The sequence below is a fragment of the Archocentrus centrarchus genome, chromosome 5, assembly GCF_007364275.1.
Source record: "Archocentrus centrarchus isolate MPI-CPG fArcCen1 chromosome 5, fArcCen1, whole genome shotgun sequence".
NCBI classification, from domain to species: domain Eukaryota; kingdom Metazoa; phylum Chordata; class Actinopteri; order Cichliformes; family Cichlidae; genus Archocentrus; species Archocentrus centrarchus.
Window position 1 is genome coordinate 8725515 of NC_044350.1, and position 27454 is coordinate 8752968.

General features: G+C 42.6%; 2 protein-coding genes across 4 annotated transcripts; both read left to right on the top strand.

Annotated features, from left to right (window-relative positions):
- Nucleotides 1–1212: 1212 nt before the first annotated feature.
- On the top strand, nucleotides 1213–9115 carry rae1 (ribonucleic acid export 1). 3 transcript variants are annotated; one of them, XM_030729173.1, is made up of 13 exons: nucleotides 1213–1352; nucleotides 1931–2049; nucleotides 3016–3120; nucleotides 4598–4690; nucleotides 4793–4879; nucleotides 4960–5046; nucleotides 6237–6308; nucleotides 6417–6524; nucleotides 6617–6723; nucleotides 6879–6954; nucleotides 7750–7944; nucleotides 8033–8118; nucleotides 8703–8927. In XM_030729173.1, coding segments are annotated over exons 2-13 (1107 nt in total). In that variant the 5' UTR covers nucleotides 1213–1352; nucleotides 1931–1959; the 3' UTR covers nucleotides 8704–8927. The 3 variants fall into 3 exon arrangements, with proteins under 3 accessions (XP_030585033.1, XP_030585031.1, XP_030585030.1); XM_030729171.1 differs by lacking the exon at nucleotides 8703–8927 and having other exon boundaries at nucleotides 8033–8122; XM_030729170.1 differs by lacking the exons at nucleotides 7750–7944; nucleotides 8033–8118 and having other exon boundaries at nucleotides 6879–6933; nucleotides 8784–9115.
- Nucleotides 9116–10622: 1507 nt separating this feature from the next.
- LOC115780595 (RNA-binding protein 38-like) lies at nucleotides 10623–20072 on the top strand. The gene is made up of 4 exons (XM_030729862.1): nucleotides 10623–11037; nucleotides 13135–13258; nucleotides 13771–13825; nucleotides 18342–20072. Exons 1-4 carry the CDS (start codon nucleotides 10825–10827, stop codon nucleotides 18682–18684), a joined length of 735 nt encoding a protein of 244 aa, XP_030585722.1. The 5' UTR covers nucleotides 10623–10824; the 3' UTR covers nucleotides 18685–20072.
- The last annotated feature ends 7382 nt before the right edge of the window (nucleotides 20073–27454 follow it).

Genomic DNA, 27454 nt, shown 5'->3' on the forward strand with positions numbered 1-27454 from the left:
CTCCAGTGAAACACGCTGCGGTGATGAATTCAGGAATCCAACCCTGAAATATAAATTATTTACTCAGGTTACAGGACAGCGACGACTGGATCAGCACAGTGAGCCTCAACATTAAAACCGCGGATAGATCAAGTTGATCTATTAGGCAAAGTACAACAAATGTGCTTTTGTCTCTCCGCACATTCTCTATTTGTATAAAAAGAGAATCACTGGAGCAATACCTAAATTAATTAGCTCAAACTAAAAGCACCTAGTAAGGAATTTGGCGCTGCTTGAGATGTTTTTGTTTTTTTTTTTCTCTCCAAGCAGAGGTCACTGTACGTGATTCATTCCTGCAAACTCTCATAAACTCAAGAGTCCTTCAAGTCCACTACAAACATCTGTAACGCTTGCGAGCCTTTAATAGTTAACCGTTTGGGTTCACTTTAAAATTTTTGAACTGTGTATCATTATTTAACTGTGCAACATTTTTGTTCATTTGTTTAATCTATACTGACTGAGTCCAGTGTGGATCATTAGTTACTTACATCACTTATAGAACTATATTCATACTGGCTGCACATTCAGCAGATGAAACAAGGCACATTGAAAACTGAATATTTTGTCTTTTATACTATGAAACTACCAGTACCCCTTGTTTAATATGCCTGACCTAATTATTGATCAACCAGATTTTTTTTTTTTATTCAAGCTCACTGTACAAGTGGGAAGATAGCCCCCAGTGAAAGGGAGCCTGAAGCCAGTTTTATTGCCACGTCATTTGTTTTATTTATTTGAATTTTATTCATTATGTACACACACTGGAGAAAAATCGAATTTCAAAAAGCCTATATGTGATCAAAAAAAAAAAAAACTAATTTCAGTTGCTGGAAAGTGAGTACATTTACCAAATTATACCTTTATGCCGAAAAGTAGTATTGATACAATTTTTTATATGCCCCATTATGCAGATATAAACATTTTTTATTTCATTTATCTGACTGTCGTTACCTTCCGTATTGAGATTTTACGTGGAAAATATCTCACCTCCTTGGGTGTACGCTGTAATCACAGTACATATTTTTCCTTAGCTCAATAACCATCTGCAACTTCCTTACTTACTTTTTAGTATATTTGTAACAATATTTCAACTAAATCGTATCATATAAAAAGTCTCAAACTACAGAAACGACTCTTGAGCTGATCCGGCCTGTGCACAGACGTGCTGCGTGTGGTGTTTACCTTCAATTTGCATGCTCGTGAGCTGCGGAGTCAAAGCGTCATCAACCGGCGACTACGCCGAAAGAAGAAGCGCCACACTGTCAGCGTTTCCAGCGCTGGGACATTAAACCCGGAGTAGAGGGAAATTAGGGGTATGTATATCCCTGCATATTAAGGAGGAGGTGTCCGCGATGATGAAATGCTTAAACGTGGTATTTAAAATAGCCGCCGAACAGAAAAGTTGTTCATTTTTTGAATCCGGGAGGCGCAGAGGTTTGTCAGGAATCGCTTAGCTAACGTTAGCTGTCTCAGTTTTTCAAACGTATTTATTTTCTGACAGAGAAAGCTGTCACAGTGGCGGCGCATACGTTCAGATCTATTGTAAATGTGACTCTGAGTTAAATAACCGTTTACATGTTTATTAACGAGCCAGAGAGCGTGATTAGGTTATCAGCGACATGTGACGTAGTTAGCATTGACTTTAGCTGTGATGCTAAGTTACGCCTCGGTTTTTCCGATATCTGAGCTACTTATATCCTTACAAATGATAATTGGAGTACAGTTATTTATAACCTGGAAGCAGAAGCCATTTATTGTAACTGAATGGATGTAATATGCGCTATCTGGTGTTTCACACATGCAGTACTGTCTTGTTGTCATCCACCTGTTCAGCGGCTCATGATACTGTTTGATGCATGTTCATGTAAAAACAGTCTCTCTCTCCTCTCAGGCGGAGCTTGGAAATAACGTTAGTGCACCATGAGTTTGTTTGGAGCAAGCTCGGGGTTTGGGACCGGAGGGACCGGCGTGTTTGGAAGCACCACAACAGACAGCCACAATCCCATGAAGGTACAGCGGGCTACAAGAGAACAGCATACACTATATGAACAAAAGTACTGGGCCTCACCACTTAATCTTTGAATTCGGGTTTTCTCAGTCCCACTGCCACCGGTATAAAATCAAGCAGCTATGCCATGCAGTTTGCTTTTACAAACATTTGTGAAAGAACGGGTCATTCTAAAGAGCTCTCTGAATTCAAGCATGGTACCACCCTTGTAGAAAGTCAGTGAAATTTCTTGCCTTCTAGATATTCCACGATCAACTATAAGTGGTGTTATTGACAGTGGAAGCATTTAGGAATCACAGCAACCCAGCCAGGATGAAGTGGTATAAAGCACGCTGACACTGGAGTAGTGACAACATATTTTGTGGAGTGATGAATCACACTTCTCTATCTGGCAGCCTGATGGACGAGTCTTGGTTTGGTAGATGACAGGAGAATGTTACCTGTCAACTATAAGGTTTAGTGGATGAAGGATCATACTGTGAGGTTGTTTTTCTGGGGTTGGCCTGGGCCCTTGGTTCTAGTGAAGCCAAATCTTAATGTTTCAGCTTAGCAAGACCGGCACCCACAGAGCCCTCACATCAGCCCCGTCAAACACCTTTCGGGTGAACGAGAATGGAGATTGCAAGCCAGGCCCTCTCAGTCAACATCAGTATCTGACTTCAAAAATGCTCTCCTGGAGGAATGAGCAAACAAAATTCCAGAGTTAAACTCCAAAATCTCATAGAAAGCCTTCATAGAAAAGTGGAAACTGTTACAGCTGCAAAGGGGGACCAACTCCATGTTAGTGGATTTAGAATGGGAGATCAAAAGCTTCTGTAGCTGTAATGTGTAAGTGGCCCAGTACTTCAGTTTGTTAGTAAATGGTATAATCTTTGTAAAATGTTAAAAAGACTCACTAAAAATGCTACCCTCACCTCCTCACTTGTCGTCAGCGTGTTTATCTTTGTTGTTTCTGTCTTGCCTTATAGGATGTTGAAGTGACTTCACCTCCAGATGACAGCATCAGCTGCCTGGCTTTCAGCCCACCCACCATGCCCGGAAACTTCCTCATTGGAGGATCCTGGGCTAATGATGTGAGTTATGTATTCACTCATTGTGTTAATGTGTATGGTAGTGGATAGAGTAAATTGGAGATTATTACTATAGTTTTCATCAGTGTTAATCAGTAAATCATATTGCGTAGTCATTATGTAATCAACATAATTGAAAAGATTGTCCAACACATAACAAATTAACAGCATGTGAAATCCAACCTCGTTCAATAAAGGTATGTTCAAAACGCATTTAGTCTTTATTCAGTGGGCTTAGACTAGTCAGTGTTTAGGGTCTGTGTTGTGGCCGTGACTGTTAAATAAGAGAGACTCAGGAACTCTGTGCCCAATATGCACACTTCAGTATTTGTTTATATTGGCTTGGCAAAAGTTCAAACCCCAGTTGTAGATAACGGGTATCCCTGAGAGTGCTGCCTACTCCAGAGATGTTATGATGATGATAATAATGATGCTAAAATGGTGAATAAAAATCTACAAAGAACGTAAAATGCAAACTGCTCCAAATAGGACATGAGACTAATGCAGCATGAGATCCTTAACCTTGTGATTTAGTGCTAAAATAAAGTTAGTAATAAAATAAACATTTTAATTTTAACAGTGCACTTGCAGTGCTGCAGTTGTTCCTAAAGTGACAGCCATACATTAGAGCTCTGAAAGTTTAAACTGGATAGATTTAAAAATGAAAGGTTCCTGTCCCACAGTCTAATAAAGGAGACATGGAAATCTCCATAGTTGGTCAGCAGATCAAAGTGAAATTCATTTTATTGTTTAAACGGGGATTCTCTGTGTGTTCCAGTAGTGCAAAAGAGACTTAGCAGCAGATTAGAGTTAAGCAGGCTGTAAACATTTTTACATTTTCTGCATCACCATCTGGATACAAACGCATTCCAGTGGCAACGTGATGCATAGTTTTTGTGATGTTTGTAAGGTACAGCTTGCACATGTAAGATGTATTCACCCAGCAGAGAATCTATATTGCACCTAAAACAGGCTGTAAATAAAATAATTATTTCAAACATGGTGTTTCCTGCCAATTTCAAACAAAGGTGCTTAACATAACCTGCTCTCAATTAGATTCATCATAAGGCACCGCAGGCATTTAGTCAGGTGAAAAGAGCCACTTTAGTGACACAGAAAAGTCTGACTTTAAGGTTGACATAATATGCTAACCCATTAATCTTGCTTCATAGTAGACCCCTGTGCCCTCCCTTGCTTTTTCTTTTTCCCTCCTTGAAACTTGCTAAGTCTCTGTAAATGCAGGATGGGCCCACAGTTTCAAAGGGAGGGACTCGTGCACTAACATGAATGCACAGAGGGACCAGCTACTAGAACACAGGGCAGAGAAGCTCAGATTACAACACAGAGAGAGTGTGATTCATTCTCTGCTTGCCATGATCTCCACTATATAGCTGCATGCTAAGTAGCTGTTTGCTGCCATATAAATTTTCAAAATGTCAAATATCCAAAATCTTCACTTTGGTTTATCACTGACCCTTAGGTCCGGTGTTGGGAGGTGCAGGACAATGGACAGACGGTTCCCAAAGCCCAACAGATGCACACAGGTCCAGTGCTGGATGCATGCTGGAGTGATGTAGGTCTCATCTTTAAACTTTAAGGTTTTCAGTTGATGCTGTCTGTCTGACTGTAAAATCATTTATGAGCTGCTTTTTTTTCTCTCTCTTTCTTCAACCAGGATGGAAGCAAAGTCTTCACAGCTTCCTGTGACAAGACAGCCAAGATGTGGGATCTTAACAGCAATCAAGCCATCCAGATTGCACAGGTATGAACAGAAACCCAGAACAACTGTGCAGCTGTGAATGAAGCAGAATTATTTTACACCTCTCATCATTTCTCTCATAGCACGATGGTCCAATTAAGGCAATCCACTGGATAAAAGCCCCAAACTACAGCTGTGTCATGACTGGCAGTTGGGATAAAACACTCAAGGTAACAGTGCCATCTTTTAATACTTGGCAACATATACATTCAGTTTTTACTTTTACACTCATGGAATATCTGTAAAGGCAAGGCATTGAAACATGACCAAGAGGTTCTGTTATCACCAACTGCAGGTTTTATGTTTTTTTTTTTTGTTGTTGTTTTTTGCACTCCTGTACAATGTCAGTAACACATTACTTTAATCTGACTACTTTTTTCAGTATTTGCAGTTTAGTAATCAGATTAAAGTTATTTATCCAAGTCACTGTGCGTTACTATTTTTGTCATTTTCCTCAGTAAAAAGTGCCCAGACAACAAAAGCTGGACTTTGGTACAAAACCAGTAAGTGGGGGAGAGTTGAAGAAGTTGGTTGGTCAGTATGTAGTAAAGGAAATGCTGCCCTTGACTTGACAGTTGACTTGCCTTCGTTTCATGGTTGTCATTTTTTATGTTGAGGCAGCGGGGGTGCTGCCGGTGTTGTGCCAAAAAGTGATAGTCTGCCAAAAAGCAATTTTCAGTGTTTGCCAAAAAATAACTGCCTGTATTTAAACGGCTGTAAATGACTTGTTGAACTGTAATCTGTGAAATGTGTGTCAAACATATCTCTCATGAATGATATCAATTCATTTTGAGAGAGAAACGGCATTTCTATCACAAGGTAGAAGCTGCACTCAGTTTTTGGCAAAGTGACTTTTATATATTTGTTTTTTATCAAGGTAAAAACTGTCATTGACATTAAAAATGTCTTTAAACAGAAATCTGGCTAAGAAGGCTGCAGAAATCACAACAAATATAACATCGCAGTTCTATAAAGATAATTTAAGTGGCCAAAAAGCACTGGATTGATTATAATGTAGGTACAATAACACAGACTCCTAAAGATTGTTGAAAAATTACTTTACTGCTCCTGTGTTGACTTTGTTTTTCAGCTCTGGAGGTTGTCACTTGATTATGTCGCGTTATGAGTGTGGAGTGGCTCAGATGATTGAATTCGCTGCGTTTTATTTAAAGCGACAGACCTGTTGAATGCTGTTTGAAAAAGCTCAGAGGCTTTTTTTTTTTTTATATAAAATAAATGTACCAGTAAGATCCAAGCACTTAGAAGGAGCTAAAAGGGCAGTGGCAGACCAAATGTTGCATTCTACAACATTTGATATGTTGCTTAGAAACATGACAGCTTTTTCTATTTGTGTCTTTAGTTCTGGGATACTCGATCTCCCAATCCAATGATGTCACTGCAGATGCCCGAGAGATGCTACTGTGCAGATGTTGTAAGTGATTTATGATGAATATGATCACTTCTGATGCTCACAGAATAGACTGATTATTGACTGATTACCTTTAATGTTTTCTGTTCCCTCCATGACTGCCATATGCAGGTGTACCCCATGGCAGTGGTTGCCACAGCTGAGAGAGGCCTGATAGTTTACCAACTAGAGAACCAGCCCTCTGAGTTTCGCAGAATAGACTCTCCTCTCAAACATCAGGTGACTTTCATTTTTATTTGATACCAGCATATTCAGGATTTTCATGATTGACTTACTTTTAACCGATGTGATGTCCCGCTGTTATCTTGCAGCACCGTTGTGTGGCCATATTCAAGGACAAGCAGAACAAGCCTACAGGCTTTGCACTGGGAAGCATTGAGGGCCGAGTGGCAATTCACTATATCAATCCTCCAAACCCGTGAGTGATTACAGCAATCCACTGTGTGCATGTTTGTTTGGGATTTGATTTATTTATTTTATTTTATTTGTTTTTTTGGATTGATCAGTTTAGATCATTTACACTGAACTATGAAACCCATGAAGTAAAATGATGCATGAATGTGTTCCTTTAAGAGCCAAAGATAACTTCACTTTCAAGTGCCACAGATCCAATGGAACCAACACAACCACTCCACAGGACATCTATGCAGTAAGTTGGACTCAATTTTGGGGCAGTGCTGGCACTGTAAAGAAATGTTTTTGTGTGTGTGTGTGTTTGTGTGTTCTTAAAAGCTATTTAATTTGAACAAACTATACTGGTTTGTGGGCTGTGGTTAAGCACTTAAATCCTAAATGTTTTAATAGTCCTGATTTATTGCAAACACTGCTTGTTAAAGGAGATTAAAAAACACACACATGGTGTTAATTTTACTAATGATGGGTTCCTGGCTAAACCAGCTTTAATTTTTCTGTAAATTAATGCAGTTCTCACATTTGATTTATTTGCCATTTACACACAAACAGGGCAGCATCATTTGGAGTTCTTTCCTGCATTTCACAGAGTTAACTCTTGTAAACACAAAATGCCAATAAATATGATAGAACCAATTCGCCTGAGTTCAACTGTACATAAGATGATAAACAAAATTTAAAAAATATGATCACACATGAGAACCCATTTCTAGATAAAGTAGAACCAAAATCATTGCACAATCCTCATTATTCTAGTTGGGCTTAAAGGTCACAACATAAAAAATAATGCTAAAAGGAACTGCACTGTCATTTTAAATTGTCCATTAAATTTCATTATCTGCAGTTAACAATTTCAGCCAGGCTTAATGTGGCTATGACCTGGTTTGAGTTTTTAAATACAGTCATTATATAATTGCTTTATTTGTGGAATAATTGCATGATTTCCTCAGATCTGTAGTATCTGTTAATATCTGGGTCTCATATTTTTATTTGCGTATCACGTTTCCTCCTATTTTCCGTTTTCTCCCACCAGGTGAATGCCATCGCCTTCCATCCCGTCCACGGCACCCTGGCTACTGTGGGCTCAGATGGACGCTTCAGCTTCTGGGACAAAGACGCCCGCACTAAGTTGAAGACCTCAGAGCAGCTCGACCAGCCCATCACAGCTTGCTGCTTCAACCATAATGGCAACATCTTTGCGTATGCTTCCAGTTACGACTGGTCGAAGGTAGGAGCCCATAACACGTTACATTTACGTTAGTATCTAGTTTGTAAAAGCTGCCTTTTCACTTTGAGCTCTACTCTGCGTCCTTCAGGGCCATGAGTACTACAACCCCCAGAAAAAGAACTACATCTTCCTGAGGAATGCCGCTGAGGAGTTGAAGCCTCGGAACAAGAAATGGTGAGAGAAGGGCAGTTATTGTCTGTAAACCTGAAGACCGTGGTCACTGGACAGGGCTACCCTGTTTCCTCAGTTCTCCTCTGACCCTCACTGGGGCCTTTCAAGGGCATGCATGGATGTGGGGAGTAAGGATATTGACATGATTCAGATCTCAGCATTGCCACGTACTGCTTTAAGTAGCTTGTACTGACCTGAGTCAAGTCTTGTTTGGTTTCTGCTGTGATATTGTATCGAAGCAGCTTTTGCACCTGTAGAATCAGGAAGGCTGTTGGCTGTTGTAGAGCACTTAGTTTGAAAGTCTGGACTTTGCAGTGTAATTCTCAGCATAAAATTTATTTAAGGACAGAGATTTCTTAAGTTATGGACAGTGAAAAAATGTAATTTTATAGATGGTCAGTCAAAAGTTTACATAAGCTATAATTTGTAAATTATCATTTGTCTGCTGAATTGTGATGTGCTTATTTTTGTCTGCTGAATAGTGATGTATTTGTTGATTATTGTTGACTATAAAGGAGCAACTTTTCAAAAATAAAGCAAAACCTCAGAAAAATGTTCCATGACTGACCGCTCCCTCCTGTCTCTAGATTCATCGTGCCAAGTTACATCTTTTGTGGAGAAATACGGAAGACCTGCTGCTTTAGTGTGTGTGTATACGCTCGAGAAAGACTCCTTCCTTTCGACAAACACCTGGACCAATGCCGTTGGGCTGTGTACTGTGCATGGACCAATCAGAAGGGCCTACCCAGCCTGGCGTTGATGACAGCTGCATGACAGTTGGTCTTAGAGTTCATCTTAGAGGAAGAGGGCTTTATTTGGCATTCATCTGGATGTTCTGGTTAAATTTTTTATTATTTTTTTTAAAAATGTGTCCAGCTCTTTGTTTTTTGTTTGTTTTTTGGTCTTTTTTACAGCTTTTCATTCTCTTGCGATTTGCTGTTGTTCATGGTTTAGCTTCATCAGTGAAACTGGGATGTATAAATAAATACGTGTAAACAGATTTGAATATGTTCATTCCGACTGGAGGGAGAACTTCGCTATTTTGTTGTCTTGAAAGTTGCGAATTTAGGGAACTGTACTGTGCATGCAAAAATGTCACCTTCAAACATCACCACTGTCTTTAATATTTCAGCTGTTTATCTCTGTGTTGGTCTTAGGAAAAAAAAATCATAAAGCTGAACATCTTTCTCACAGTGACTCCTCTCTGCCTGTGTTAATCCGTGTTAACCAGCAGGTGGAGCATTTTGCCCTGTAGTGTTTTAATTCCAGCTGTTACCTACAGAGAAGACCAGGCAGCTTAAGCTGGACAAAGTTCATCAGTGGGATTTATCCAGTCCTTTTGAACAAGATACAAAGCTGGAAATGGGAGGGCTTTATCAAGAGGATATGAATGAGGTAGCAAGGGCAGCTGCAAAGGGCACGTGAGAAAAGTGAACCAGTTCATAGAAGACAAGGTGTGAATTAAATGCCCTTTTATTGAGGTCATTAGAGTATCACCTCACTGTCAGTCTGACCCTTGGCACTTAGCATTGGAACTCCAAGGCACTGAGGGCAAGAAGATGTGTTGCCTCCACAATTCACTGGCTCCCCTCAGCTTTCATGAGGTGATGCATGTCACACGTCTCTGGGCCGCTGGTTCCTCAACTGTTCAGTCAATGCACCAAGTCCCTTTTGATTAGCTGAACAGAATGTCCTCCAGGTCAAATAAAATTGATTAACTGGCCCTTATAAGTACTTACTGTATGAGGACTGACCTGTTGCTTTCAGCATTTTAAGCTGCATTGATGGTATCACTGTGTCTGTTAGTGGAAAGCACTTTGAATATCCTTTCACATTCTCAGCATACTAACATTAATGTGGCTTAGTCAGTCTGTTAAAGGAATGCGCAACTATGGAAAGTTATCTCAGAATTAGGGCATTGTCACCCCAGAAGAATCACAGGTAATAGTATTGGGTACCATTCCAGGTTATTAGCACTTTCTCTGCGCTGTAGCTCAGTGGTTCTGCTTCATGTACACTAAACGATTAATAATATGAACATTGGGAGCATATCATGCCCATTTAAGGCTCCAGAGTTTGTGTATGTGAACTTCAATGCGGTTTCAATGGCCCTTTTCTCTCAGCACTGTGAGCTACAGTTTAATAATTTGCAGCGCTTTAATTTATGCTATCTGCTCAGGCAAGTGACAGTAAAATAAGCATGCCCACACTGCAGCTTTTTAACTCTGGGGAAGGCGTTTTAGGCCTGAAGCTGAGTCGATTACTTCCTCATTACAGTAATACAATGCACCATGTGGCAGGGCCGCGCTTTCTGCCGTACTGTGCGGCTTTTTCTTTGTGTTTCTGAAAGACAAAAACAGGTGCAGCACAGCGCCGGGGGAGGGGGGGAGCCAATGGGCGTGGCCGCGGCACCTAGGCTCTGCGCCGATTGGCTGGTAGCTGAACAGGGGCGGGACCGGGTACTAAACTATAAATTCTCCCGGCACAGTTTCTCTCAGCGGCGAAGCAGCAAGCAACCTGGACGCGAGTTTACAGAGCTTGAGTCGTGGATGTCATCAGGTTGCTGCAACTTTGAGAAAAGTATAACAAGAGCGGGAAAACTGCTGTAAAGTATAGTGAGAGACTGCGTTTTGTTTCACTGATGCTGGGACAGTGTTAACTCCTCAATAGAGTATTCAGCGTGCCTCGGACCGGTCTCGGACTGACCCAATGCTTCTGCATCAGTACATGAACGGAGCCCTGGAAGTCATGCACCCCACAGCGCTGCAGAAAGACACTACTTTTACCAAGATCTTTGTCGGTGGGCTGCCATACCACACTAACGATGCCTCACTGAGAAAATACTTTGAGGCCTTTGGGGACATTGACGAGGCTGTGGTGATAACGGACCGACAGACCGGGAAATCCAGAGGATACGGCTTTGTAAGTTAAAAAAAAAAACTGGCATTCACCATCATCTGCTCGCTTTCACCACATTTAACACAATCAAACCACATAATCTCTTAGACGAATATAACTTTGTGGCGATCGGCATATCAAAATATGCTTTGAGTCTTTTTGTGTTTGCATTAAAAAAAAAAACCTTTTGAGTGTTGCTGTCTCCCCCCCTTCTCTTTATGCGAGTTTGTGACTCCATGTATGTGGCATGTAGTCATTCAGATGCATGTCAAAGGTAATTCCCCCCCCCCCCCCCCCAACCCTATGAGGCTTAAACGCAAAATTGCACAGCAGCATCTCCCTTTTTGCCTGGCTGGCTGTTATTTTAGCTTAATGAGGATGAGGGATCACACAAGTTGATGGATAACTAAGAAGATTATATTTCAGCATATGTCTGATGCCCCCCCCCCTCCCCATCCACCCAATCAAGTCTTCCTCCTCACTCACTCCTGAACAGTCCCAGCTTATGGCTTTTGGAAGTGCGTGCGTGCGCGTGTGTGTGTGTGTGTGTGTGTGTGTGTGTGTGTAGAGAGACAGCCTGCACTTCTCGCTGGCTTTATATGGTTATTTTGGAGCAGTGGGGAGGTTGACTTTATACACCCTGCCCTCCATTGTCAAGGACCGGAGCGCATGATTTACATCACATCTTGGCTGCTGAGAGAAATTCCAGCATCAATAAATTTTGGCTTAATCCTATTCTCCAAATTTATGTTAAGTTTCCCTTTGATCGTGTCAGTCTGCAGGCTAAACTTGTAAACTTATGTTTCAACCTGCCTTTTATGAGGTCATCTCATTGTGTTGAGTGGGACTGTAGCTTATGCTGGGTTAATGAAAAGTATCAAAGAACCCCCGTGATGCCTAATTTAAAACTACATTAAGAGGAGATTTTTATCCTGTTTCCCGCAAGACAAAGTCGTGCACTCTTTTTGACACAAAGAACAGAAGCGCATAAGTAATGAAAATATTTACTGGAAACTTGGAAAGATGCATCGGCTTGAACGTCCTCTCAGGCCAAAGAAGGAATGGAAAACGGTTATGTGTTCATGTTTACCTCTAACAGCAGAATTGTAAGACAATTGCTCTCTGTGTTTACACATCAGTTTTCCAACCAAGAAGAAAGCCTGTCCTGTGAGTCTAGCTGGTATCGAGCGGCTTCATGAGGGGGGGCTGGTGTTTCAGGTTAGACAGGCTCAGGGTGATGTGGGTGTTGCCTAGGATGATACACACATTATAGTGACGCGATCATCTCTTGATGCTCAGTTATATATTTTTTTGTGTGTGTGTGGCATGAGGCAACCTGCTCATTCTGTTTGGAGTTTCAGTTGCAAAGGTAGCAGGCAGGAGGGGAAGGGAGGGGAGTTGCCCAAAGCTGAGTACACTTTTTTTTTTTTTTTTTTTTTTTTTCTAAACACACTTCAGAGGTGGATTAGTAGACACCCCCCCCCCCCCCAGCAAGGCTCTTCAGTGTAAACACAGCCTCGTTCCTTCCTGTGTGTTCACAACACAGGCCCTGAAGTGGGCTTTGTTCCAGATCCTTCCACGATGGAGAGGCTTTATTTAAAAAAAAAAAAATAATGGTCCACTTAAACAATGCAAGCTGTGGCCTACATTCGCTGCTCGTTTCACGCACAGAGGTGACTCTGAGTTGGCAGAACATGGCAATCAAAACAGAAGGCCTCGTCTAATGCCAGGAGGGAGAGAGGAGGGGGTGGACTAATACCAATCTCCTTATTTTGTCCCTAATTGGATAAGCTCCTTGTTGCTCTTCCCAGATCCATATTTCAGCAGCTCTGCCCATGGTTGTGTGGCAGTTGAGTGGCCGGCTACTGCTGCTGTGGGCAGTTTTCAAAGATTATCATTGTGCTTTGTTTGTAGTTTCCCTTCTTGAGAGAAACGGGATCATAACAGAGGAAAACCTGTAGGGATGGGTCAGGGAGCTTTTATGATGAGACCAAAACCTGTTTAGTTTTTTTTTGTTTTTTAAAGTGCTTGGTTTGGTTTTGTCAGAGAAAAGCCATGAAGCCACTGATAATATAAGACAATGGTTTGATTATTTTCTGACAAGTCTGACTGTGTCCCCAGGTGACTATGACAGACCGAGGAGCAGCAGAGAGAGCCTGCAAGGATCCCAACCCCATCATCGATGGCAGGAAGGCCAACGTCAACCTGGCTTACCTGGGCGCCAAACCTCGTAGTATACAGACAGGTAAGATGGTTTTTATTTAAAGGCCCATTAAACATGGAAATTATGATTCTTTCATCCTAATAGATCAATGATAAGAATGTACGAGACAAAAATGAGAGTTATCAATATGCATAAAAGTCTGAGCAGATATGAGATTCAAACTCTCATCAGAACTACCGAGTGACAGGATGAAGCCATCATCATGAAAAGGGTGTAAAAAGATGACTTGATAATTGTTTGTGTGAGTTCTTGGGCATCTTTATAAATTGTCATACTGCCCAAGGGCTAAAAGAGACAGTTTACTAAATTTAACTGACATATAAATAATGGTAAGCTATGAACATGCCAAGTGACACCCAGTTTCCCAAGTGCATACATGTTTGTACTGTTGCTTGCTGCACATTTGAAATAGTTGCTCCATGGTAGGTTCAAAACAGGCTCTGCCTCTGTCTCTCCATGCCCTCTGTGTATTGTTCTCTGCCCTCCTCTGTAAATGCAGATGTGTGTCTGACAGCCAGCCTCCTCTCTTGCAGGCATATCTATCGGAGTGCAGCCCATTCACCCAGCACTCATCCAGAGGCAGTATGGGTAAGTGAGCGGGAGTGGGCTCTTGCTTGTTGTGTTCGCTCGTATTACTCTCTGTGCAGCACCGCCAGGCTACCATTTCTTTGACAAACAGGGCCTCTGGGAAGTACATGTCAGTTTCTGTGTCCACATGCAACTCCACAAGTAGCCTATTAGCATATTTGAGTTTTGCAGGGCTGGGAGATGATTCGCATATCTGTGGTAATAGAAGTGCATTCCAGAGGTGAATGTGTGACTCACTTGTTAACTTCTTTCGAGAGCCTGTTGACTCGTGTACCTGCCTGACCGGGCTCTGTCACTGAGAAGACATTTTCCAAGTGGCTTTGTTGTAGAAACAGCCTGGATAGCATCTAGGAGCCATGGTCTGCTGGGCAGCTAATGAGCATCTCACTACAGTAATGACCCCCCCACCTCAAACCGACAGCTCTCAGATATCACCCTTAAAGCTAAAAGGCCGCACCACTGCTATTTTACATGCAAAATGCTCAGCTATCTGGAGGGAAGTGCTAGAAACCCAGTGAAGTTTCTGTATTGTGGACAGGTTTTGAAACACATTACTTATGTATAAACTAACAAAAACACACATTTCTTTAACGTTTTAAACTTAAAATGATGCTAAAAGCTAATTTGTGAGCCAAAAGCTGATCATTAACTAGTTTGGTGCTTAGTTATTTAAGTCTTTAAGCCTTTGTGGTGGTTTGAAAGCAATTTATCACAAATCATTGAGATTTAGCTTTAGATGTGCATATTGGTTTTAAATTGTATTAACCACACATTTAATGTATTTTAGATTCAGATTTTTGTGTGTTGGGATTATTTTTTTCAGTTGTGATCTAACCTTTCTATAAAAAGGAATGCAGATTAATATAGAAAAGTCATTTGAATTTGCAGCCCTATAAGGTATATGTGAGCTTCATGGAAATCCCAGGACAGTCCACTGGGACAATGACAAAACGGGAAACATTTTAGTGCTTATTGAGAACAGTGAACCCAAAAGACACTCTTAGAAGTACTTATGAGCCATATAGCCTCCTGTAAGATATCACTGAGTCTAAATTATAAATTTAGGACTCCCGTAGGGACATGTCCCATCATGTTCCAAGACCTTACGAGGGCACAGAAAAGTCCCTTCCATGTCCATGGTCCTGCTGCATGGATGGAGTTTGCTGTATGCAGTGCTGGTTTGCGGCATGTGCCTGACAGGTGTTGGTTCATGTTACAGACATTTACACCCCCTTAATCTCCCATGACCACCACCCTAGAGACATGGAAAGCCACATACAGCACCTGCCCTCCTGTCTGAGTCTCTTCTGTATGGAGGGGGATCCCGAAGATGCAGAGCACACAAGTGGCTTTTCTTCAGCCCCCACCCCCCCTGACAACATATGGTGTGAGGAGGACATGATCTGAAGTAGGATTTTATACAGTACCAGAGCGTTGCAGTAGCGGTGGCGTGCCGGCTGGGACTTACTGCTCTGGGTGTGTGTGTGTGTGTGTGTGTGTGCGTGTGTGTGTGTATAGCTGTGCTCAGCAGATGTGGTGGAGTGTGAGGGCCTGAGGGGTCACTGAGGCCAGCAACATTGTTTTGATGGAGAGGAGATGAGCTGTCAGAGTGCTTGCACGTTCATCGCTCGTGCATCACGTGATTTACATGTATGTTCTTTTGCATTTTTTTTTTTTTTTAAACTTCATTTCTCCTCTTACAGTTTTGCAACTACCAGGGTGTCAGACACTGAAAACTGACACCTCTGTGAGACTGTGAGGGGGGTGAGGGTTAAAAAAAGAGAATGAGAGGGAAAGATATGGGAAGGAGGGTATTCTAGGCTTAATGCTTTAATGAGGCTGTGCCTCCCTAGGAAACTCACCTCTACAGGTGTCAAACAAAACACCTTTTTTTTTTTTTCTCCTCCTCTGTCTGGCTTCAAAGAATAAGCAGTTCTTTTTAACTAAGAAGGAAGAGAGAGTATCAAGTCTTACAAGTATTGTAAGGGTTTTTTTTTTTAATTTCCTCACCCAGTCCAGTCCTGTCTGTTTTCCCCACTTTGTGTTGTAGTGAGTCATGCTCTGAAAGTCATTTGTGTTACCGTGCAGAAATATTTAGCTGCTCAGTGTCATATGAGCCCAAGATTTTCACATTATATCTTTATGTGGCCTTCATTAATGACAGAGACTTCAGCTGCTTACAGGCATCAAATGGTTTCTTGTAAGCGTGTCTCTCTAGTGTCTCAGCCTGCCATTCTCAGAGTGCCACTATGTCAGATGCACACAGACTGGCCGTCAGCACAAAACCAGCTGACCTATAATCTTCTGGCCGTCATCAACATTCCCCTGCGAGTGTACCACCACCCCCAAAAAAAAGTCCAGTTGGCATCTGTGGCCCTGTCCTTAACTTGCCTTTTGTCCCATCCCTACTTTATTTTTATTTTTGTGAGATAAAAACTAAACTTTCCACTGACGTCCATCCACCCCTCCCTCCATCTCCACACACGAAATATGTAATACAGGAGAGCTTTGTCTCCCTTTTTGTATTTCACTTTACCTACACAAGGTCATTTGCCTGAGGTCAAAATCTGCCAAGGCCTTAGAGAAGGCAAACTCATTATGCACGAAGCGAGTGAAAGCACGTACATATGCCCCACAGCATTAATGTATGGCTATCTTTGAAAGCTCTGTGTGAGAGTGAATGCCTCTTTGTGAGTGGCTCAATAGCATCGTTGCAAAGTTGTAGACTGCGTTCACGGGTGGGGGTTGCCCTCATTTGCTTATGCTTACTTGTTTTAAAAGCGAGCGTTGTGGTGTTTGGTGTGCACTGGCACTATGACTTTATTTCCCCTTCACTCGCCTGATGTCTCATTTGCTGTTTGAATACAATAAACAATTTGATTTGATGCAGGTTCCATTTTCCATTTGAGATGCTTGAAATGCACTTTTCATACAATCGGACGTTAATGTTATTTCTGACAATAATCACTGTTATGCCATGGTTGCTTCCTGCTGCCAGCTGACCAGTACACCGGCAGACGATGAGAGGATGCCCACAGTACAGGACTAGTCCTGAGAAGCGATATGGCAGAAAATATCTACCCACCCACCCCTCCTTCCTCCCTCAGCCAGCCTCTCTCCAAGGTGCCATTGATGGCTTGAGAGTGAAGTGCAGTGTGCTGTGATGGACTGGAGTGCCTTTTTATCTTTACCCTTCTGTGTGATATGAAGTGAAGAGGTTATGCTGATTGTACTGTGACGCTTTCCCTATTATGGCATGGTTTGGGGTTTGCAGTGGCAACGGGTGTGTGTACATATGTGTGTGTTGGTGGGTGGATAAATTGGGAGGGTAGAGGTATTAGAGAGGGAGTGTGTGTATTGAGACTTTGATGAAATCTCTATCTTGCATGCTTTTTTTTTTTTTTTTTTTTTTTTTTTTGCTGTGTTGACTTCATAGCTGTGTTTTATTACTGACCTTCATCTAATGGACTGAATCTGTATAAGAAAAACAAAATTGGACTGAAATTTGAAAACGGTCCATGAGAGGAAGATTTTAGTCAGCACTGAGATGCAGCTGAAGAGCGTAAGTCAATGTGACATTTGTTGTTACGATCTTGCCTTTGTCTCTGGATGTGTCTGTGGATATCCCCTCCACCCCCCCATGAGCGTAGGATTCAGGGTTAAGGCTGTAGCAACAGTCAGTTATATCACCGTCTATGTGAAAGAAGGGGGGCTCTTTTGCTTGCTGTCATCATTAATCCCTTTATACAGCAAACTCAAAAGATGTACTTCAAATCCTGAGTAAAAATAGACTAATCTAAAACCCCCTCCACTTCCATTTCTTTTGTGCATAAAGTGGCAAAGACAGTCCCCAGACCCCACAGCTCTAATCAGCTACATCTGAGAGTCTGCCCATGTGGCCTGGCAGAGCCTCGCACCCAACCCTGATGAGCTCCCCTGCCACCATTATCCCCCTCTCCTCCCCAGCTAACATCATCACCTGCTGTAGTGAGATTTACAAACCAAGCCAGAACAAGAGAGACTGCAACTTCTGCCCTCCCTTCATGCACTTCCCTGTTTTTTGTGTGTGTGTGTGTGTGTGTGTGTGTGTGTGTGTGTGTGTGTGTGTGTGTAGTAAGTGAAGTGCAGCAGCTGTTAAAACACTCCTGATGATGCCTGAGCTTGAAAACCTGCCAGTAACGGCTGACTCTATCATTCACCCCCCCCCCCCCCTCCCCCCGTCTTTCTAGGAGGCCCAACAGGTTCTGTAGCTTTTACCAACTGACACAGACGGAGGGTTGAGTTTGCCTCCTAACCTTTTTCCCTTTCGCGCGTTTAGTCTTAATGTCTATAATTACAGTGGGTTTCTGTGTGAGAGTTCTTGAAGTTCAGCACACTTATAGTTTATATTTCCAAGATGCTTGCCCTCAGGTAGCAATGTAAACAATGGAAGCCAGGCCTTGGGATTTCTCTCCTCTGGTGTTCCAGCCCTTCTGTCTAACTGCCTCCCTTTGTTGCTTTTTGTGTCTGTGTGCAGGTTGGCCCAGCCATACATCTACCCACAAACATTTGTGCAGCCTAGCCTGGTGCTGCCCACTCAGGTTTCTACTTCTGTCAGCACCAGCCCCTACCTGGACTACAGCGCAGCCTATACCCAGTACGCCCAGGCTGCCTTTGAGCAGCAATACCCGTACGCAGCCTCTCCGGCTGGCTTCCTGGGCTACAGCTACACCACCAGCCCTACAGCCACCGTTGGGCCGGCCACCGCCACCACAGCTCCACCTACCGTACACCCCACCCTCCCCTCTGCCACCGGCCCTGGTGCAGCATTCCTGCATTATGCCCCACAGCAGCACATCCAGCCAGACCGTATGCAGTGAGCAGGGGTGAGGATCAGAGGAAGGGGTGCAGGAGGAGGAGGAGTGATTGCAGGCCTTTGGACAGACAATATTGAAAAAAATGCCCTACAGGGTGACCCTGCTGTTGTCAGCAGCAGCTTTCAGGAAAAAGGGTGGGACTATTGCACTATATGGTCAGGATGAGCTGCTGGCTCATTGGTTAAAGGGTAATAGGGGTGGGAGGACTAAGGTTCAGGTTGGGAGGCTGAGCAGCATATGCTGCTGCTTCTAAGAGCTTCCAAAAGCTGATGCTTCTTTTTTTTTTTTTTTAATTATTATTATTATTATTTTTATCTTCCTTTTATTATTGTATTAATGTCTGTTTTATTTTTTTGCTATAATTATCAATGTCTGCATGTTTTTGTTTTTGTTTTTTTGACTCAATCAGTGGAAGTTATGTATGTCCATGGTACATATTGATGTTTTGAGAGCTGGCTGGGACACACAACTCCCTGTTATCTCAGATTCCAGTGTATCTGGGGTGGATATGAAGGGCAATGCTGCTTTAGGACACTGGATAGATGTAGGGTGAAGAAATGATGGTGATTGGAGAGCCTATCCTGGTGCTATACACAGTAAGGCAGAGCACTGCCCCATGAACAAACCTCCAGCATTCAGCACCACACAGGAGGAAAACAAGAGATTTCACCTCAAGGAAGAACAGAAAGGAGCTCCATTGTCCTGAGATGGTGATGTCAGGACTATACACGTATTTTATTTGAAGAGGCCTTAATTTAAAATAAAAATCCATCTTTGAAACTTAAGTGCCCCTCCCACACCAGAGAACCAAGTGCAGAAAGTTCTGATCTGACTGTTTCCCAGCAGTCACGTTTATCTGTCTTGGGTCCTGATCATTTAAGATGGATGTAGATAATCACAAGCAGTATGTGGGCATATGGGGACCAGGAGTTTTGTAATATCAATGTTTAAAGGTAGCTGACACTGAGCTTAAACACCAGTGTTTTTTTTTTTTTTTTTTTTTGTTTGTTTTTTTGTCACTGAGATTGTCAAACTTGCTCTCAAAAGGACATTCATGTACAGCATTTTAATGTCTGTCTTTAAGTACATTTACAATATTTATATGTAGGTATTTATAAGATATAAGGTACTAAGTTAAAATAGTTTTCTTTTTTTGTTACTATGACTACAGTTATGGCACCAATGTCGTTTAACTTGCAGAGACACAGCTGCACCCCATCAGTGGATTACTCGTAGATGCTCATTCGTACTTTGGACTGGTTTCATCGCAAATTCTCTAGGTTTTTTAAAAAAAAATTATTTTTTTTTTTATTCCCACCCCACCAATAAGAATGTCTTTTACAGTTCCTTCAAAGAAGCCATACCAAAAATAAAATAATTTGTACTTAAAATATGCCTCCTGGTGTCTTCTGTCTATAGTAAAGTGGCGCATCAAAGATAAAACACAAAGAGCAAATTTTTTGTTATTGCAGTGTCACTGTATTCACACACACACACACACACACACACACACACAAAGATCCTGTTGTGATGACGTTGTGAAAACCCTGTGAAGTGGCAGTGTTCAGTCGTGTGTGTGTGTGCTTGTTATCAGGGCTATGAGTACTGTCAGGTCCTGCTCAAGAGTGTGTGTGTGTGTGTGTGTGTGTGTGGTGTGGGGTGGGGGGGGCGACTTAGGGCAGCAGGAGGCCCAGGCTTTTATCATGCCACAACACCACCACCTCTCAGAGCTGGGTGTTCCCGTGGACAGTGCACTTGCTTTCGTTCCCTTGCTGAGAGTTCAGTGTAAAACATAAATAAAAGGAGTTTGTCAGAACGTGCTTTGAGGCCCATTATGCAGAGCGGCACATAACAGTTTTTTTTGTTTTTTTTCCTCCTTCTTCTTTCTCACTCTGCTAAACAAGCCTGGCTAGCTTTTTCTCCCAGCAGCATTTTTTTTTTTCATGCTTGTGCTTACATCAGCTTCTTTACAAGATGTGTCACTTCTTAAACCCCACTAAGCCCTGAAAACAAACACAGGCAGGGTTGAAAGAAACAAAAAAAAAAAAAAAAAATCCCACATCTGTTATCATTTTGTCCTCAACCAGGATACAATTTGATCCACGCAGTAATGATTTACAATCATCCTGAGTTCAAGAGATGTTTTTGTATATCTATTGTTTTGATTGAAAACCATTCACACCTTATTCACTCTCAAGTGCTGGTATTTTGGATAGTTTCCTTCTTAATAACTGTATAATGGGTCAATCAAGCGTGACTTTGATTGGCAGGTGTGCTGCTAATTGGAGTCACTGAACTGGACCTCTGGAACATGTTTGCGGTGCCGGTGTTTTAATTATCTAACAAATTATATGACTTGCTGTCAGGTACAGCCTGTCCAAGAAGTTTCAGTTTTGATGAGTGAAAGTGTATTATTTTATTAGTATTAATTAGCAGGTACGGAGTAGGTTGCACACACGCACAGTTTGCATATGTAGTTTGCAAAGCACTTGACCTAGCATGTCACCCTCACATACAAAAATGGTCATTTCTGGCTCCAAAGGTGGCAACAGCCAAAACTTGAAAGTTAAAGCTTTAAAATGCAGATACCAGAAAGCCACGGGTTACATTAAAGTGGCTACATCTATTACTAAAAATCTGGTTGCAAGGTTTGACTGTAAGGATAGCTAAAAATGTTTTGGTCTTTATGACAAATTTCACTTTTTTTACATTACAACCCTATAGACCCTTTTACAGTTTGTAAACAGTGATGATGAAGGTGGTAAAAGGTGGCTTTCTCTTATAACTCATTGTTCTGTTAATACTTACAGTTATGTAATATTATAGTCTATGAATATGTCTTACTAACCAAGTTTGCTAGCATTAGCTCATAACTTAGCATTCCACCTTCTTTGTCCAAAGTCACTCATGGCTCCAAAACTGAACAAAAAATAAGATGGCAATGGTCACCATGCAAAGCAGCAACATTATAGTAACTAGTTCCATCTTTTTATTACAGTTTGTGTTTTAACATCAATCTGGATTCAGGAGACACATCAGGTTGAGGATCAGGTGACCCTGATCCTTAGTTACGCTGCAATAGGCCTAGGCTGCTGGGGGTTCCCTTAATGCAGTATTCATTTTTCATTCACCTCTTTTTACACCACTCTGCATTCAGTCATTAATAATTATTAATCTCTGGCTCTCTTCCACAGTTTTTGTCCTGTCTCCCACCCCTCACCCCCAACCAGTCACAGCAGGTGACTGCTCCTCCCTGAGCCTGGTCCTTCTGGAGGTTTCTTCCTGTTGAAAGGGAGTTCTTCCTTCCCACTGTTGCCAAATGCTTGCTCTGAGGGGGTCGTCTGATTGTTGGGCTTTACCTGACGATATAAAGTGCACTGAGGTGACTTCTGTTGTGATTTGGTGCTATATGAATTGAATTGAATTGATGACTTTTGTTCAGGAATTGTGTTTAGGATGAAACCATACCCACAAAGTAAATATAAAGAAAAGCTTCAAAAGAAGCCACGCAGTGTGTTAGGACACGCCGCAGACGATGCCAACACTGAGAACATGTCACAGTTTTTTAAACACTTGTGTTGAGCAGAATGAGTGTATCTGCTGTTGCTGTGTTTGCCGGTTGCGACTGTAGTGAGGCGGTTCTGGTCCCACTCTCTTCTCCTTACTTCACTATTAATCTTTCACTATCTCACCCCACCCCCCCCCCCCCCCCCCCCCCCCTCGTGTTATCTGTTTGTGAACTCACTCACAAATTTGTTTACTCAACTTTTCTGCTTGTCATTTGTGTTTTTACCATCTCCTAACACCTCCCCGTCTACCCCACTTCATTGCTAGTGGTTCTGTTTTTCCTCACATGCCCCCCCCCCCCCACACACACACACACATTCTCTCTCCCTTCCTCCTCGTCTATTCTCTTCCTTGCTATCTTTTCCTCCTCATCACGCTCTCCTTTTGAATTACATGGCAGAAACAGAGTCGGGTGTCAGCTTGATGAACGAGGTCATGGAGGTCCAACAGGCCTTGTTATGCTGAGTCACCATGAGGCCTCTCTCGGTCTCTCACCCTGTCTCTCTTTCACATACACATACAAAAAAGGTTCAGTCAAATCTCACTCTCCACTTGCTTCTCGCTCTGCTGTGCCACTCTGACGTCAAGGACTGCCATAAAAACAGTCTTATCTTATCAGACCCCAGCTCAGCTTTAATCACAAACTGCTCACCACTACATGACACTCAAATTAGCCCAAATTAGATGCTCGTGTGAAAAAGAAAAAAAAAAAAAAACTTTCTAGCCCTCCCATAATCATCAATCCTATGTGGCATACAATAAAATGTTCAATGGAAGGTGTAACAGCATGGTTACTTCCACCTAAACAAAAAGGGGTAAGTGTTGCATTTTATTTTGAAACTATATGAAGAGTGTGAGAATCGGGAAGCCCTCATTTGAAAGTTAATGTTTCATGGAGATTCATAAATTACCCATGTTATGAGCGTGTTATTTAATATTGAGATATGACCATGAATGAGTACCCGATTGGCCCTGTCTATAGAGCCTCCTGCGTCTGTGAGGCTCTTCAGACTCCAGCCCCAAAGGGCCTGTCTGGGCCTGGGGAGTGTTGGTGCAGCGGCGTCGGATAGGCTTCAGCTGCTATATTTACCCTGCCTCTCCTAAGAAAATACCAGACCCAAGAAACCCATAACATGTTTTCTCCTGTGGCCTTTTCCCGCAGCAACAACGCATTCAGATAACATGGACAGGTCTGGAGAGTGTCAGGTTTAAATTAGAAGTAGGTCAGCAAGGGGGAAAAGAGTGATTAGTATTAAAGCACTGAAAGAGCAATCAATGGAACAGAGATGTCTTAAACTGGAGGAAAGGAAAAACATCTCTGAATGCTAACTTGTTTATACAGGGTGTACTAACATTGTTTGTGTTACACCCAAAGCTATAGACAGACTAACAGTAGCCAAGGGGAACAGAAGCTCATAACAACAGAATAGGATGGAGTCGATGAAGAATTTCCTGTTGCGACACCTGTGCTGGATTTGAAGGTGATATTGCCAGAGCACCCTGAACGGCACTACATAAAATATTGCTTATCTCAGTGATGTGCTGGAGGTTTGTTTTTTTTTACAAGAGAAGTGTGAAAGAACACTACAGGCATGGCATTAAAATAAAAAAAAAACAAAAAAAAACAGAAACCAGGAAATGAGAATTAATTGAAAAGTTGCCAAAAAACCTCAAATTGTTCAGATCATTACGAAAGAATTCAGCTGGTTTAACCAGTAAGACTGTGCACAGAGCACAGATTTAAAGCAATATCCTGCTGTCTTCTAGACAGATAAGAATGGTTTCCTGACACTTTAAAAAGAAGCCATCTAACTATGGCTGTAACTAAACCCCAAGCAGAGACGAATCAATTATCTGGAGTTTACATTAGCTTGGAAATAGTGTTCATACTGTATCTAACTGGACTTAAGTGATGATATCTGGATAGTGTAAGGTGTTGGGAGCATGGTAATCTTTAAAAGTCATCAATGTTTCTGGAAAGTGACTTGGAAAATGTGCACACGGGGCCTTGAAGAAGAAGAAGAAGAACAGCTTTATTGTCTTTATAAGACACTGTAATGAAATTACAAGTGCTTCTCCCATAGCGCAGCAATATACGTATATATAAATAGAATAGAATGGTGTCTGCAGTTGATAAAGACTGAGACATTTGTGGATCAGTGTAAGTTTTCAGAGCTCTGGCAGAAAGAAGTGCTTATCCAACAGCGGGCCTGTATCCTATCGGCTGCTGTTAGAAGGCCGTACGCGCCACTCTCACACCTCCTGATTCTTTTGGCACTTCCACAGAGGATGGTGATGATGAGATGATCCACGGGAGAGTGCCTTATGCAGGACTCAAAGTAAATGGGAGTAAACAATGAGGCAGACAAACACAGCTGAAAACAGTGGGGGTCCATGACTGAAGGGAATTGATTACGTTCATCTCAGAGCACTGTGCAGCTGTGAACATGTGGATTTCATGTGTGCATGTGTGTCTCTTCCTAGTAGTTGTTCCTCACTCCCTGCCTTCCCTCAGTTCTCACCCCTGTAATGTGATCTGAGTGTGTCTTACTCAAGCAGAGCCAAGGGGATACCCATCAGAGCTGATCTGCAATCACAAAGTCAGGCACCCCCTTCTCTCTCCCCTCAACAACAACCCCTGCCCACCCCCACACATCTCTCAATGGTGAGCAGGGCTGAGGCACCGCAGACGCTTCTACACCCCCCACCCCTCGCCGTGTCCATTTCACACCACAGCAAACCACCAGTCTAGCAGCGCTGGCATGCACACACAGGAAAATGTTTTCACCCCCACCAAACGTGGAGCATGCTTTGCAGAGAGAGCCTGTTTGTTCTGTGTCGTTCTGCAAGTGAGCAGCTAATGTAGCATGGGTAACACCCTGCACGGGGTGAGAGAGAGCAGCAGCGCAGAGTGCCAGAAGACAAGTCAGGAGGTGGATGGGCAAGAAGGGCTAAAACCAGGAGATGTAATGGCCATGCTATAACTAGAGCTAGACATCACAACACAAAATGCTGTGTGTGTGTGTGTGTGTGTGTGTGTGTGTGTGTGTGTGTGTGTGTGTGTGTGTGTGTGTGTGTGTAATGGGGGTGGGGGAGTTGGTTGTGTGCCATATTTCCTTATCTCTGGTCAACATGCTTGTGCTTAGGAGCAGCGCCTCCACCTCAACCTCAAACCCAGCCCGTCACTGTTGGAGGGCAGAAAAGGAGAAGGGAGAGCAGCAAAGGGAAGAGATTCAGGAGCAGCACACACAAAGAAAGAGAGAGAACGAGAGCGAGAGGCCCAGCACCTGACAACTACTGACAGCTGAGCTTCCTCTATCAGTGGTGCTTTCATGACCACAAACTGACACATTTTTTTTCTTTGACACACACACACACGCACACACACACACACACACACACACACACACACACTGATCGATCCACTTTAGCTTTACACACAGTAACTGGGCATGCACCCATTATACTTGCTTTCATTTTCACAAAGAGTTTGACATTGACTCTGTCAGACCATGCTTCTGACTCATGTGTGTGTGTGTGTGTGTGTGTGTGTGTGTGTGTGTGTAGAGGAGGAGCTCTTATATAACAAGTGTGTGACTGTATGAATGCGATGTTTTTCTGCGCTTGCCAGCTCAGACGATCCCCACCAAATCACTATGTCTTTATGTTTAAAGTGTGTCCACGAGTGTCCTCCTGTGTGGTCACACACCACAAAGGGAAAAGAAGCAACAGGTGTAAAAGAGGGCTAATTTAAAATAACACCCCCCCCCCCCCTCCCCATTTGCCTTTTGACCCTTTGCTGTCACTGCTGGGTTACTGTAGGAGGGCAGCTGTGAAAATGGCTGCTTCCTTAGCAGCAAAATGCTGCAGTATCTCTCTTCCTATGTCAAAAGTGAACTGTAAGTATTCTGTTTCTGTGTCTCCTATCTGGGGTCTGTCCCAACCAACACCTGTATCTGTCTGACCTGTATCTCGCTCGAGTTGTTATTTAATCAAAAAGGTAGGGGGTAGAAAGCAGCTGCTGATGTCACACGCAGGACAGGCCATCACTGATAACAACACTTCAGACAGACAGCAGCAGATATGGCAGTAAATCACATTAGTCACTTACATCGGTGACGCAGCTATTGAATTTGTTAATTTGTCATAAGAGAAAAGGTCCAGAATGAAGAGGTCACATGTTTGCTGACTGCAGCCTTTATTTTTTACAAGTGGGAAGGCTTTTTAAACAGTGAAGACCTCCAGTTCTATCTCAGGTAAAAAACAAAGAGACGACCATATGCAAAAGTTGTTTCTTTGAGTTCAGATGGATGGAGTCATCAGTGAAACCAGGATTTCAAGAAACACTGTTAAAGGAGTAGTTCGCCCCACATTGCTCAGTTGCTTCCGTGTAGACAGGTAGCAATAAGACAGGAAACAGGGAAAGTGTCGGGAGGCAATAAAATCTTTTCTAAAGCTCACTAATTAGTATCATTATGGGTGAGGGGTCTTGTTCCACATAGACAGACCCTAAAAGGTCAGGCTAGTTCTTAGTGCCAACTTCAGAAAACAAGGATTTTTAATTAGAGCCAAAAAGGGGCATCTTGTGAACCATGAATAGAGCTTAGAGTGTTAAAATTAAATTAAATACTGTATATAATCCATCCTCTGAGATATTTTGGCCACAACTAATTCATCTGTATTTTCCTTCATAATCTCCTGCACGTGAACCTCCCTCCCAGTCACTCATTTCTCCCATCATTTCTTTTTGCCAGTTTCCTCAAACCTCTCCTATTTTAGTATGTTCTGCCAAACATGCCCTCTTGTGTAAAGAAAAAAAACTTCCCAGTCCTCTGTCTCATAAAACAACATGTCCCTCTGTGTTTGTGTGCACGACTTTGTGTTTTCATGCGCCAACGGTTATGTTCCCGATCCTGGAGGGAGTGATCGGCGCTCAGCACAGCGAGGAGGACAGTCTGCCTGGATTCACCAGCAGCTCTTTATAAGGACAAGGGGGAAAAGGCCTTGCTGTCTCTAAATTTAGATGGACTTTATTAGGCCTCTTGTCTTCATTTCCCCTATCCGATCCCCTCCTCCTTCGCTGCTGCTGCTCCTGCTGTTAGAAATCTCTCACCAAAGCCATGTGGGAGGCTGGCCTTCCTCTCCATCACAGTGAGGGGAGAGCTTGCCTGATAATGATCTGGGTTGATAATAATCACAGAGCAGA